Source organism: Cavia porcellus, unplaced genomic scaffold (assembly GCF_034190915.1).
Source record: "Cavia porcellus strain 051 isolate PalLab524CR breed Dunkin Hartley unplaced genomic scaffold, mCavPor4.1 scaffold_2, whole genome shotgun sequence".
In the NCBI taxonomy this organism is placed as follows: Eukaryota; Metazoa; Chordata; class Mammalia; order Rodentia; family Caviidae; genus Cavia; species Cavia porcellus.
Genome location: NW_026947485.1, coordinates 32,270,674 through 32,283,669, shown reverse-complemented (window position 1 = coordinate 32,283,669; position 12,996 = coordinate 32,270,674). Strand labels below are relative to the sequence as shown.

Here is a 12,996-nt window from a genome sequence, read left to right as displayed (position 1 = left end):
CATTTTTAGGGACTACACATGCAGTATTTACTTTATACTTTGTGTTATAATCCAATACCATGCGGCCATATTAATTCTGTTGCTGTTTCAGCTTTAGTGTCCGAGAGCTCTTTCAGCTTGGCTCCAATGTCTCTGACATGACCTCAGCCTTTGGGTTTTTGAGCACTTCTTCCTTTTAGACACTATAAGGCGCTCAAGGCTCATCTTGATTTTCCCTGCCCTAGTACTAGAATCAGTCAGTCATTTTTTCAAAGGACACTGTTTGCTTTTACCAGACATGGTATTTAGAAACAAGATCTGGGTGCTGGGTGTTCAGTGTAAAAGATTTTTCAGTTATATAGAGATCTTTTATACCGAAAATAATTAAAGGAATTAAAGAGGAATGTGAGTTCAGATTAAGATAAAAGGAGACACAAGGAACAACGAACACAAGGAGACAACAAGGAACAAAAGGTACTGAATGAAGCCGAGAAGTCTGGAAACCCAAGATCAGTCTACCGAAAAATGAAAATTAAAGTAAATCATAAATGTATTATGAAAATTTAGATGACAAAAGAATGACATTATCTAGTATATTTTTCTTTATTATTTGTGTTTTACCTTAATACATTTAAAAATGTTAAAAGTTAAATACAATTTCCCAGAACAGAGAGCCACTGGCCCCATTGTAACCAAATACTAGACTGAATGACTTCGGGACTTGTCTCAAGGCGACTCCTGACACAAAACCTGTGTAATCATGACTATGGTGACTTTAAGAGCGGGCACTTTTTTTTTTTTTTTTTTTTGTACTGGGAATTGCACTCAGGACCTTGTGCTTGCCAGGCAGGCACTTATGCCACTGAGCTACATCCCAGACCAAGAGGAGGCACTTTTAAAATTTTTGTACAAATAGTAAATGATCACTGGAAAAACATTCATAATCCTTTTTTGTTTTGTTTCGACAAGGTCTTGTTCTATAATTCAGGCTGCCCTGAACTCATGGCAATCCTGATTTAGCCTCTTATGTGCTGGGATTGTAAGGTGTGTGCCACCACATCCAGCAAAAAGCAATGTCTTTAATCTTTTCTTAAAATCATTTTTGAGCTCAACAAAATACTCAATGATCCGTTGCAAAATCTGTACAACTCTCTTTTGGTAAAATTATGAAAACCACATTTCATAATTTTCACATTTTGTAAAGATCATATCCTTGGTACAATGTTTAGAGCAGTTAGATAGTCTCAAAATCTCTTTACCCCATTTTTAGTTACTCTAATGCCTACACTAAATCATTTCCAGCAGTCACTAAACCCAGATTCCACATTCTTTATATTCCTCTTTCCCTTCCTATTATATCACCTAGCCCTTGCAGGGTACTTACTATACCAACATAAATAACTGTACCATTCTCTAAACTGCTCATTAACCTTCCATATTCCAAAAAGATTTTTAAAGAATTTCATTACACAGCCCTAATCTATCTTCTCACCTTACTTTTTCTTATCACTTTTCCTTACTACCAAATACCCTACCCATTCCTATATAACCCTCCCTTTACTTCCTCTTTATCTTTTTAAGAAGTAAAATGCCTTTACTACATATCTATATATAATTTTGCGTAAGAGTAAAGCTGTTTATAGGTGGGGCTGAGTCCTAGCTTTCTTCAATAAATGAACTTAAAAAAATGAAAATACTTGTATTAGAATTCCTTTAAAATCAACACATCTTAAGATACTAATTGTATGCAAGAGAAGAACACTTTTTGCTTTGGAGAGCACTATGCTCTTTTACTTTGTCCCTCGCACTGCTGTCTCTGACTTTTTTCTTAAACTCAAATAAGCTTTCATGAAATTACAATATTGAAATCAGACAGACAGGAAAAATAATGAAACCCATTGAAGGAAAAGAACTCCAAAAAGGCAAAGTTTATAAAAAGTTCTACGAGATCAGACAAATTAAGTCATTAAATGAAATCAGAAATCTATCTCACAGCTTGAAGATCTGTGAGAATCTACAACCCCATTCCCACCCCCACATACCCCCCCACACAGCAAGAGTTCTATCACTAGCTACACTCCCAGTTTGTTTCTAAGTCTTATTTTGACAAAAGATTTAAATTTCCCTGGCCCTGAATCAAGGCCGGCAGCTTTCTGGCGCTGTTGGTTTTAAGCAAGAGCCTAAAGACGTATTTCTATGGTCTGTTGGCCATTTCAGAATTGGGCAGTAAAATGCTCAATTCATTAGAAAGAAACAGCTTAAAGCAACTGCCCATACACCCACCCTCCGGTGAGCCACTGTGAGCATGGCAGATTGTAGCAGGAGCCACTGGCGTTTACTGGGACCTGGTGAGTGGCTGTGAACATGGCAGGCTCCCGCAGCCCAGGACAGGAGCCATGGCATTTACTGGAACCCATGCCATCCTGGGACCTGGAACGCGGTGAAAACAAGCAACCTCTCCCCCTCTGCCGGTTTTGTTTTGTTAAACTTCAATATACATGAAAGTATGGTCTGCTATTTTGAAGAGAATTAAGAGACTCTATGACAGCCATTAGTGACTTCCCTATTGTCTGATTTTGAAGACCTAAAAACACATTCCTCATTCTGTTCAGATCAGTTTTATACTATGCTGTTTTGTATGAATTCTCTGTATGTGAAGACATGGACAACTATTTGGAAGAAAACAAGAGACAATATAATAAGATAGTGAAGATCTCAGGTTGTCTGGCTTTGAAATTTGTATCTCTACATTGCTTTCTTATGTCCTATTTTATTCTGTTATGCTATGTTTAATTTTACCCCCTTTAAAAGAAAAAAGAAAAGATTTAAATTTCCTAAAATGGATTTTAATTTCGATCCTCCTGTCTCAGACTCCCCAGTAGATGGGATAATGGGCATACATCACCATGCCCAAGTTGAACTAAGTTCTTTTCATTTCTTTGCTATACATCCTGTTTTCTAACAAGCCATTAAGAATATATTTCAACATAAACACGATTATTTATTATTTAGACAATTTTTTATAAAGGTTAACTTCTGCGATAATTTCAGTAAGAAGTGCTACCATTCATCAAATTGAAACTACAGATTTCAAATATACAGGCCACCATGTTGCTTATAAAAGCAGGAATAAGCCGGACGTGGTGGCTCACGCCTGTAATCCCAGCACTTTGGAGGCTTAAGCAGGGGGATCGTTGTGAGTTCGAGACCGGCCTAGGCTACAAAGTGAGCTCAAGGCCAGCCTGAACTGCACAGCAAGACCCTGTCTCAAAAAGACCAAAAGAAAAAAAAAAAAAAAAAAAAAAAAAAGCAGGAATATTACTTTTCCCTTAAGTGGCAGTTTTAAACTGTCACATTATATGACAGCATACCATTCCCTACTCTTTCATTATAGAACTATATGGGTTTTCAGTTGAAATTAACTGTAAGAGTTTCAAAAAAAGAACTGTATATGTTAGTATATTTAATAAGGCATCTACTTAGATGTAGATCTCAAAGTCAAAGGCAGTGTTTCTTAGTAATAATAATCTTAAGAACTATGCACATTTCGTGTTTGATTCTCAAAGTAACTCTATGAAGACTGGTACCATTTCAAGTACTAATTTTTATAGGTGAGTCCAAGACCAAATTTATGCAGCTATTACGTGACAGAACTGGGATTTGAATTAAGAAAGTTTGTACTTATACAAAGTACTACTACACTTTACAATATTTTAAACCCAAACTGGTACTATATTGTTTTGGGGCAGTTTACAGAACGGCAGTGAAACTGAATTATTGTTTTTTTTTTTAATCTGTACCGGGGATCAAACTCACGACCATGTGCTTGCAAGGCAGGTGTTTATGCCTGAGCTAAATCCCAGCCCCAGTAAAAGTGAATTTAAAGTCAATAAAATGGGCTTATGATTTTGGTAACTAAGCTGCTAAATCCAAATTACTCTAAAAAAAACAAGAAGCATTTTAAAAATGCTAATACAAATGGAACAAGAGCCATCATTTCATCAGCACATATATAAGTAGAACAAGATAAAATACTTTTTTCAGGTTATTTTAGCATTTTTCACTTTTTGTTCAGTACCTAATTTATAGTGCTTCTAGCTATGGATTTATTGTGCTCTATGAATCTGAGAATTCCTAGCTTTTAGCAAAATGTAAAAGATTCCTTTAAAATACTGCCTCTTCAATTCTATCTCTTTCCAGACATATCTTATATATACAATAAATGTTCTTACTTCAGGCTATATATCATATACCTCTCAGATTTTCCATTAGTCTTTATCTCTGCTACACTATACATTCCTCAGACCTATTTTATAACCTACTAATTCTACTTATAGTTCGATCTGTGCTGCTTAACCTTCTCAGTGAGTTTTTTCCCCGATGACTCATGTCTAAAAAGCTAAATTTCAATCTTTTTCAAATCTTCCCATTCTTCAGTCTAATTTTTTCCCTTATTTCCTATCCATCCTTTTAAACTTTTAATGACTTGAAAAATAAACATGTTTACAGTCATTTTAAAGTTCTTGGGAGTAGTAACTCCCAAGAACTTTTATATACACTGATTCTCATTCCTTCGGTATTTTTTATCACAAGTTTACCTTCAATGAAGATTGTATTTTTCTACAAGAATTCTATGTGGATTTTGTTTTTGATTTTATCAAACTCTTGGAAAGTTACCTATCTTGAGATTTCTATAATACAATATTAGGAATTTGACACTTTTCATCGCCTTCCATCTTATACTCCATGAACAACTATCAATTTGTAACATAGAGAATAACTTTACTACTGCTTTATAATGAATGCTTATGAAGTCATTTAAAAACACGTCTAAAGTAAAGCTCAACCAAAGAAACTACCAATCCAAACAAATGAAGAGATAGCAAATCATATTTACAGAAATCTTCCACAGAAGACAAAATTCACATATGATCGGGCAATCATAACAACCCTCTTCAATGGTGGCTGTCAATGTTTTGTTTTTGTCTTTGTTTTTTTGGTGCTATATATCCAATTTTGGGCCTTGCACATGCTAAGCAAGTGAATTAACCACCCTGTTTATTTCTTTAAACTTCAATGTGTAAAAGACACGCCAATTTTAGAAAAAATCCTGAATTCAGAAAGATTACAATGTGTGTGGGAGAAATCTTCAAACCAAGAAAATGTAGTTTGTAAAGCATAAAGCAAGTTCATACCTTAAAATGGAACCTGAAATGCCTGTGAAGCCAGATTATATCTACAAAGGGGAAAACATATTCATGCTAAGGGGAATTCAGATCATTAAAAGGCTGCACATGCACACTAGAATTAAGGTGCCAGCTACCTAATGCATCAATGTTTGAAACACCAAAAGTCCTTGACTATCGATAAAGCCTCCCATGGACAGTACAGAAGCTGGGTTCTTTCCTTTCCTTTCACTGCACAACAAGCTATCTATCAATCAAGTGTGTTTACTTTCACAGTTAATAGATCTTGCTTTCTAAAGAACTGGTACACTTCTGATGATTCTAAACAGCTACTCTCCTTTGATTTATTACGTAAGTTTATATCACTCTTAAGACACCTATTATTGTACTACCTCCATGTGCACAATACTGAGTGCAAGTAAATTAAAATTTGCTTAAATATAAAATTCCCTATTAATCAAACAATTCTAAAGTGTTATGGCTTGTGTCTAGAGGTCTCCCCCAAGCCTCATGCAGTCGCAGGGCTTTTTTAGAGATGGCTGAATCTAGAGTATGTGATGCTGGAATTAAGGGTTATATGGTTAGTAAATCAGCCCACAGATTGGTTTGGCATAGTTCTGGCTAGAATTAAGGGTATGAGTCTACACCGACCCCCGGGTGGGTAGTCTGCAAAGAATATAAGGGACAGAAAGAGTCTTGTCTCTCTCCCCTTGTTGCTTTTCTATTTTCCAGTGCCATGAATGGCTGTCCCTCTCAGTGGCAGGCCACGCCACAGTGGCATGTTCCACTGTGCCTTGCAGTCAGTGGATTCTGGACTGAAACCTCTACAAATTGTAACCTAAAATAAACCTTTCCTCCCTTAACTATGAGTGTAGGGTATTTTTTCTCAGCAATGAGAAAAATAGGTAAGACAAAAATAAAGAATTTGCTAATAATATTTAATTTTTTCTTTTGGTTTATTTTGAAACATTTTTAAAGATGCAAACAAGAAAATGAGGACAAATTCTAAATTTACAAAATTTATATTAGGTTCACAACCTACACAAGGAATTACTAGGTATAAAATTAAATAACAAAGCACATGAAAGAGGGAAAATACATGAAATGGGCAGTCCCTGACTTGACTTAAAGGCATACTTTATTCCTGAACAATCATGTGGCATTCTAATTTTTTTTCACCCTATCAAAATACTACCTGCAAGAGAAAACACTAAATACATTACCCACAGCATTTGGCATTCATTCCTGCCATGATTTCTTTCAGCCTCCTATGCAGAATCTCTGCTGAGCCAGCTATCATCTAGCAGGTAGGGGGGTGGGGTTTTTGCTAAAATTTGGGTGTTCAGACATATTATTTACTTTGAAAAGAAAATTGTGAGCTAGTATGAAAATCAAATCAATATTTAAAGTACTGTATCTGTGAAAATGAATCTAACACTCTAAATCACCAACTTATATACAAATTTCTGTAGCTCATCCTATTGGGGACTTTGCCTATAAATATATCCAGACTAAAAATAAGCCCAACTATTCTTGCTAATTGTGAATATTTATAGACAATTAAATTAATATATACTTCCTAAGTAAATTTCAAAACTTCAGATCTAGCTACTTAAGGAAAGGCTATAAAAGCTGTAAGTTAGGGGCCGGGGGATTTAGCTCAGTGGCACAAGCACCTGCTTGGCAAACGTGAGGTCTTGAGTTCAATCCCCCATACGTACCTCCCCAAAGCTGTAAGTTAGTAAGATACAAATTTCTTATTTGAGCATTTACACAATTTTGAGGTTTCATTTATTTGACTGGCAATCAGAATTTAGGAAACAAACAAGTATAGGTGACTAAAAAAAATGAGCTTGAGAGATTACCTTACTCATCTCATCTTTGCTTAGGCAAAGGTCAAGTTTTCATACAGATTCATCACCAATATGATGAGGCACCATGAGGGCTCTGCCCTTAAAACAAGAGTGTTTTAGAATTCCTATGTTCTCTAAGAGGTAGACACGAAACTAATCTGCCACCTTTCTGAAGCTTAGAAATCAATCCATTTAAACTCCTTTTTTCATTACTTAGTATCTGGCCACTGCTTAAGTACTAGTTTTAAAACTTCAAAAGCTATTTTTTTAGACACCAAACAAGTATTCTAGTAGACACAGTTTGAAAACCTAGCATGAAATTAAAATCTTTGTATCAAAACTGCATTCTAGAAGACTGTACACTAGATCTACTCTACACAAAGGAAATTTATAGAATACTAAGACTGTGTGAATATATTATTTCATTTTCAAGGATTAAGATTTAGGGCTGTTTACTTTAAGGACACCTACAGCAGACATAGCTATGGAGTATAGTGAGAAGTTAGTGGAGCAAGTATGGAATACAAGCCCAAACACCTCAATTTTGAGCCTGAATGAGAATGTAAGTAACTAAATTTCAACTACATTACAGAAAATAGACAATTTAATTTCATAAGACAAAAAGGTGAATATACAACAAACGGGTACATTTACTATTCAAAATAATTGCTAAAGCTATGGGGGGGGGCTGCCTAAATCAGTTTGCAAAAGACTCCAAAATAAATGCTCCTGCCACCATTGTTGTTACTTAAGAAGTCTCTGATTAATAAAGTGCTACCACATTTTTCATATAATACCATTATTTAACAAATCTTAGCTCAGAGAAATCAGTGACTATTAGTGACCATAAGCTCTATCATGTATCTTTCATAATTATACCATCACATCCTAATACAGTACCTAATACATTTAACAGATGCTCAAATGATTTTTTTTAATTCAATCTTTTAATTGGCCCCACTATTTACTGGTACTTTTTACTCAACTTATATCAAACCAAATTTAACAGAAAGAAATCTGTAATTTCTCTTAAATTTTGTTTTGTTGTTTTTTATTAGTATATTTTTTGATGTATAATAAATACACTCATTGTAGAAATTGATATATATCACACCTTGATGTCCTTTCAATTCCCATTCCTAATTATAAATTTTTAGAGAAACAAACTTTTTCACTCTTACTTTATTTTATTCTATTTATTTGTCAGGAGAGAACTGTTTGATTTTTTCCCCCAATTTTACTCCAAACTGTGCCAAGGGTACAGTGAAAATATTGTAATCTTAAATATCTAGAAATGTTTGTCAGGAAAAACAGCAGAGCCCAAAGCACTAGACCTAATCAAACTGGCAGAGACAGCCTCACAGTTCACAGAATAAAATTTGTATTTTGTCTGTGGAGAGACAGCAGACACACACATGATAGCTCAGATGGAATTTTGGTCTTTCACATCTTTCTTTTTCTCCATCAGCCTTCTATTTACTGTATTTATGAAATAAACTTTTGTTCTTAATGCCTAAGTATTCATCTTTCATTATTATACACTCTTAAGCAGAAGAAAAAGTTATGATTTCAACCATGCATCCTGACTTTTGAAAATGAGTCATCACAAACAATACTTTTGTAGGCCTGATATAGAATATTTTATTTCAGTGTAGCAATTCTCAAAATATGGTCCAAAGAATTTCCTGGAAAATGCAGTGAGGAAGTCTTTGAGAGTCTTATAATTTAACAAGGCTAAAAAAAATCTGTAATCATACCAACCCTCATTTGCCATTTCCATTTCAATCTTATGCCTGTAAGAGTAGGGTTTCCCAGGGCATATGTGACATGCCATCTCACAACAAGCTGAATGCAGAAAAGATGGGGGGCACTGTCACTGAACCAGATAATTAAAAGTTTGAAAAATATGACAATGCCATTAAGTCAATGTCGTTAAATATTTTTGGTCTTACAAAGAAACCCTATTTTTCACTTAAAAATTGTGTCAATATGACATCTATTATGTTTAAATTGTTAAGTAAAATTTTTAATTCCTCCTAAAAATTGATGATAAAATCTAATAAACAAAAACTCTTTGAACTTTTCAATAATTTATAAAAAGTTTTTTTAAAAAGATGCAGAGACCAGAGTTTGAGAATGATTGCTTAACAGATTAGGAAGCATTTAAATTATGAAAATTTACAAACTGTAAGGTAATTCTAAGTACTATTTTAAAGAGTTGGACTTACCATTATAGGTTATTCTTGGCTTTGTTAAACACATTACAAGATGCAAATCCATTTCATCTGAGGGTACAAATTTTGAGCATACAGGGCACTTAAATCCTAAAAAGTAAAAGAAACCCAGGTTATTTAACTCTTCAGAATATCCGATTATGAGTTTTAAAAAGCATGGAAGGCCAAAAGCTTTCTGAACTTCCTAATGACACTTACAGTAATGAATTATAGTACTTAATGTGCAATTCAAATGGGAAAGAAATGTTACTAAATTTTGGACTTAAATCACTTTATGAAGATCATCCCATCATCAAAACAAGTCTGAATAAGAAAGGCAAACTCCAATACAAAACTCCTGTATCTCTTCCTAATGTACAGCTCAGTCATTCTTTTTTGTAATTTTTTACATTTACCAATACATATAATTCTATGTAATACTAGCTATTACCGTTCTTGTGAAAATCACCTTTCTCAACCTGGTATGATAGACTGTAAGTTTAAAGTTTTATAGCTACACAGTTCTTAGAAAGCATTCTACCTAATCAATATTTAAAAATTTGCCTTGTGAAGTGGAAGCCATCAGAACAACAAAAACAGGTCTATAATTTAAGACTCCTGGTGTTTACAATTCTGGTTACTATGGTTTGGATATGGTTTCTGTTTGTTCTCCTAGAGTTATGAGTGGGAAGCTTCATCTCCAATCTAGTAGAGGTGAGCTGGTATGACCTTTAAGAGGTGGGGACTATGGGAGATGGGGGGGGGGGTCAGCTAAAGGGATAAAGTATCTCTCATGGGACTCTAGTTTTTAAGAGAGCAAGCTATAAAATTCTGAATCTGAACACCTGCCTTGCAAGGCTGTCGTGAGTTTGATCCCCGGTACCGATAAAAAAAAAAAGTAATAATTTTAAAAATTATCTAAAAAAAAATTCTGAGCCTGATCTCTTCTCTGGCTTCCTGTCTGGGAATCTGATCTTTTGACTCTACACATGCTCCTGTCACTGTAGTGCTACTAACCAGGCCACAGCCAGATTGATGCTAGTGTCATGCTCGTGAACCTCCAGAACTGTCAGTTTTGATGAACTGTGAGCTTTTCTTTATAAAGTTACCCGTATTGTGAATTTCGTTATAAAAACAAAAATATGACTAATGTAGTAGTCTTTCTGTCACAACATGCTACTAAAGTCAAAATGCAAACAGAAAATAGCTCCTAATCAAGGCAAGTTTTGCAGTCAACTTCAACCCCCCTAAGCAGCTTTGCTCTGCTATGTCCACCTGTCATCATTTTTCTGCCATGGGGCCAGTTCAACAATCTACTGAATTCCCTGAAACCATAAACCAAATAAACTTTTAAAGTGGGAATGTCTGGAATTTTGATCACACTGATGAAAAGCTCATTAACACAGTAAGATTCACCTAAACTGAAATACACACACACACACACACACACACACACACACACTAATCATAAAACACAGACTATATCAAACATAATGAAATCTGATCAACCAGAAAAAGACAGATCCACAAAGAAGTAATTAGATTTTAAGAATAACAGATCTTTTCTTGTAATAAAAAAAAAAAAAAAAAAAAACCTTGCTTTACTGAGGACAAGCAGCACTAAAAAGGAGAGAGATACCCATTTACAGCTACTGACAGGGACCATCTGAGCACTAAGGAAGACTAAACCTAAAAAGCTTCTTTGAGAGCCACTGACTCACCCACAGAATAGTAGCTATGGAGAAAGAACAGTATTTACACAGTACCATCTTGGATTTCTAATTCATATGTGCTCCTTTCCGCTCCCAAACCTACTAAAATGAGAATAAAATTTTTAAAGATAAGATAAAGAACCAGAGACATCAGCAACAAAAGAAAACACATGAAGGAATTAGTAAGCTTGAGGAGCGATATCCTAAGAATTGTTTTTAAAAAAAGTGATCCTCATTACATAATTCTCAAAGGCCACAGGAATATACAGCTCCACAACTTAAGACAGTTGTGGTAAGGTAAAAGTGGATTAATTGAAGGACTATAAACAGATCTCCAGGTTCTCAATCCAGAACATACAGTCAATCTACTATCATAAATATACCCTATTGCCTAAATAAAACAAGAGATTTACTATTTACTGAACCAAAGGAGTTTCAGATTGAAGAAATGAGGCAAAACAGTAGGCAGGGAAGAAAACAGAAATAAAGATCTGCATACTGGAAAAGGCCCTCTCTACAGCCTCTACCTCTACCCATTAGGAACGGAGTACTCTTAAATCAAAAGTTCAACAGGATAAAACATGAAGGATTATGCCTACTGATAAGCCCTAGACTTGCACATAAAGTTTCCAGGCAACTTTTTAGGGCCTTTCTCTTAACTATCATGCAACAGAAACACATTTACAATGGTAAAATATAAGAAGCAAATTCCAAAGACAAATGATAAAATATCTGTAAAACACATTAAGCCCCAATGAACACTGTATTTAACGAGCTCTTGTAACTAATCAAAGTAAGCCAAATAACATTAAAAAATGGACAGAAGTTCTAAACAGACATTTCACCAAGAAAAAAAAAAATATGCACAAGATCTACCTGCACAGCACTCAAAGAAACACTTTCCTCTCAAGTTTAGTGTACTTCTTTATTCTTATTTTAGCAAGTTTAAAGGGAAAGAAAGAAAAAAAATTTTTTTTTTGCTTAATTCACTGTGTTAAACAGAAATCCCAGTGGTTCTTTGTATAAGGACAGTTTTCTATTCCCAGGCTTTACTTTTGTCTACATGAGCTACCATTTCTCATCCCAGATAGCCAAAAACTCAAAAGCTGGTGAGTAAATATGGACATTTTAAAATAATACATGTAGGTATTCTACATTCTCTATGGAAGGGTAATTTGCCATTATCTAACTAAACTCCACAAGTACTTTGCTTTTGAACCAATTTTAAGACCTACCCTAAAGTTACGATCTTCAACAATACAATAAAACAAAACATAACAAAACGAAAAAACCAAACACCAAAAACATGCACAGTAATTTACCAGGGCATTGTGTCAAATTGCACAATATTGTAAACAATTTAAGTGACCAAACAACATACAGAGACTTGGTTAACCATGGTGCATCTATACCATGGTTGTATGGAGTTGTAAAAAAAAAAAAAATGAGGAAAATCTTTATAAAGTAAAAAGTGCTTGAGGAGATATGTAACAATTATATATTATACCTTTCTAACATATGTCAATAAAGAAAGAAAGAACTGCAAAAAAACAAAAACGGAACAAGAATAAAACAAACAAACAAAAAACCTAATATGGACATATAAAAAGGCAACAGAAGCCAGCTTGAAAGGAGTTCTTTGGGCAAATTAGAGAATCAAACTAAATGAAATACATAGTATGTTATAGTTTTTAAAGAATACAAATAGTACCTATAATTATTCTAAAATAATTACATTCTAAAAATAGTATCTACATTTTAAAAACATCAACCTAACATCACTTTGTTAACAAAGAGAAAAAAGTACTTTTGCAATGGAAAAACTGGCTTGTATCACCTTAAATGTTCAAACTTAGTCTCACCAAAAAAAAAAAAAAAAAAAAAAAAAAGGTTAAACTCACATCACATACTCCCTGATATGGCAAACAGAAAACATGGTACACACGTGTACACACACACACATTTCTACCAAATACTAAGAACCTAATTATAAGAACATTTGGAAAAAGCCCCAACACACAACAGAAATGGCAAAACAAAGAAATATGAGGTT

The 12,996-nt window shown here is 34.3% G+C and overlaps 1 protein-coding gene and 1 non-coding gene across 2 annotated transcripts in view; one reads left to right on the top strand and one right to left on the bottom strand.

The window, feature by feature from the left end:
• Positions 1-12,996, bottom strand: part of Znrf2 (zinc and ring finger 2) — a 104,941-nt gene that overhangs the window by 51,657 nt on the left and 40,288 nt on the right. Inside the window, exon 2 of the mRNA XM_063240169.1 lies at positions 9,247-9,342. Within this exon, the coding sequence (XP_063096239.1) occupies positions 9,247-9,342 (96 nt within the window). The remainder of the gene's footprint in view (positions 1-9,246; positions 9,343-12,996) is intronic.
• Positions 2,105-2,238, top strand: LOC111756265 (small nucleolar RNA SNORA2/SNORA34 family). Its single transcript, XR_002790743.1, has one exon. It is a non-coding gene; the product is annotated as a small nucleolar RNA SNORA2/SNORA34 family (small nucleolar RNA).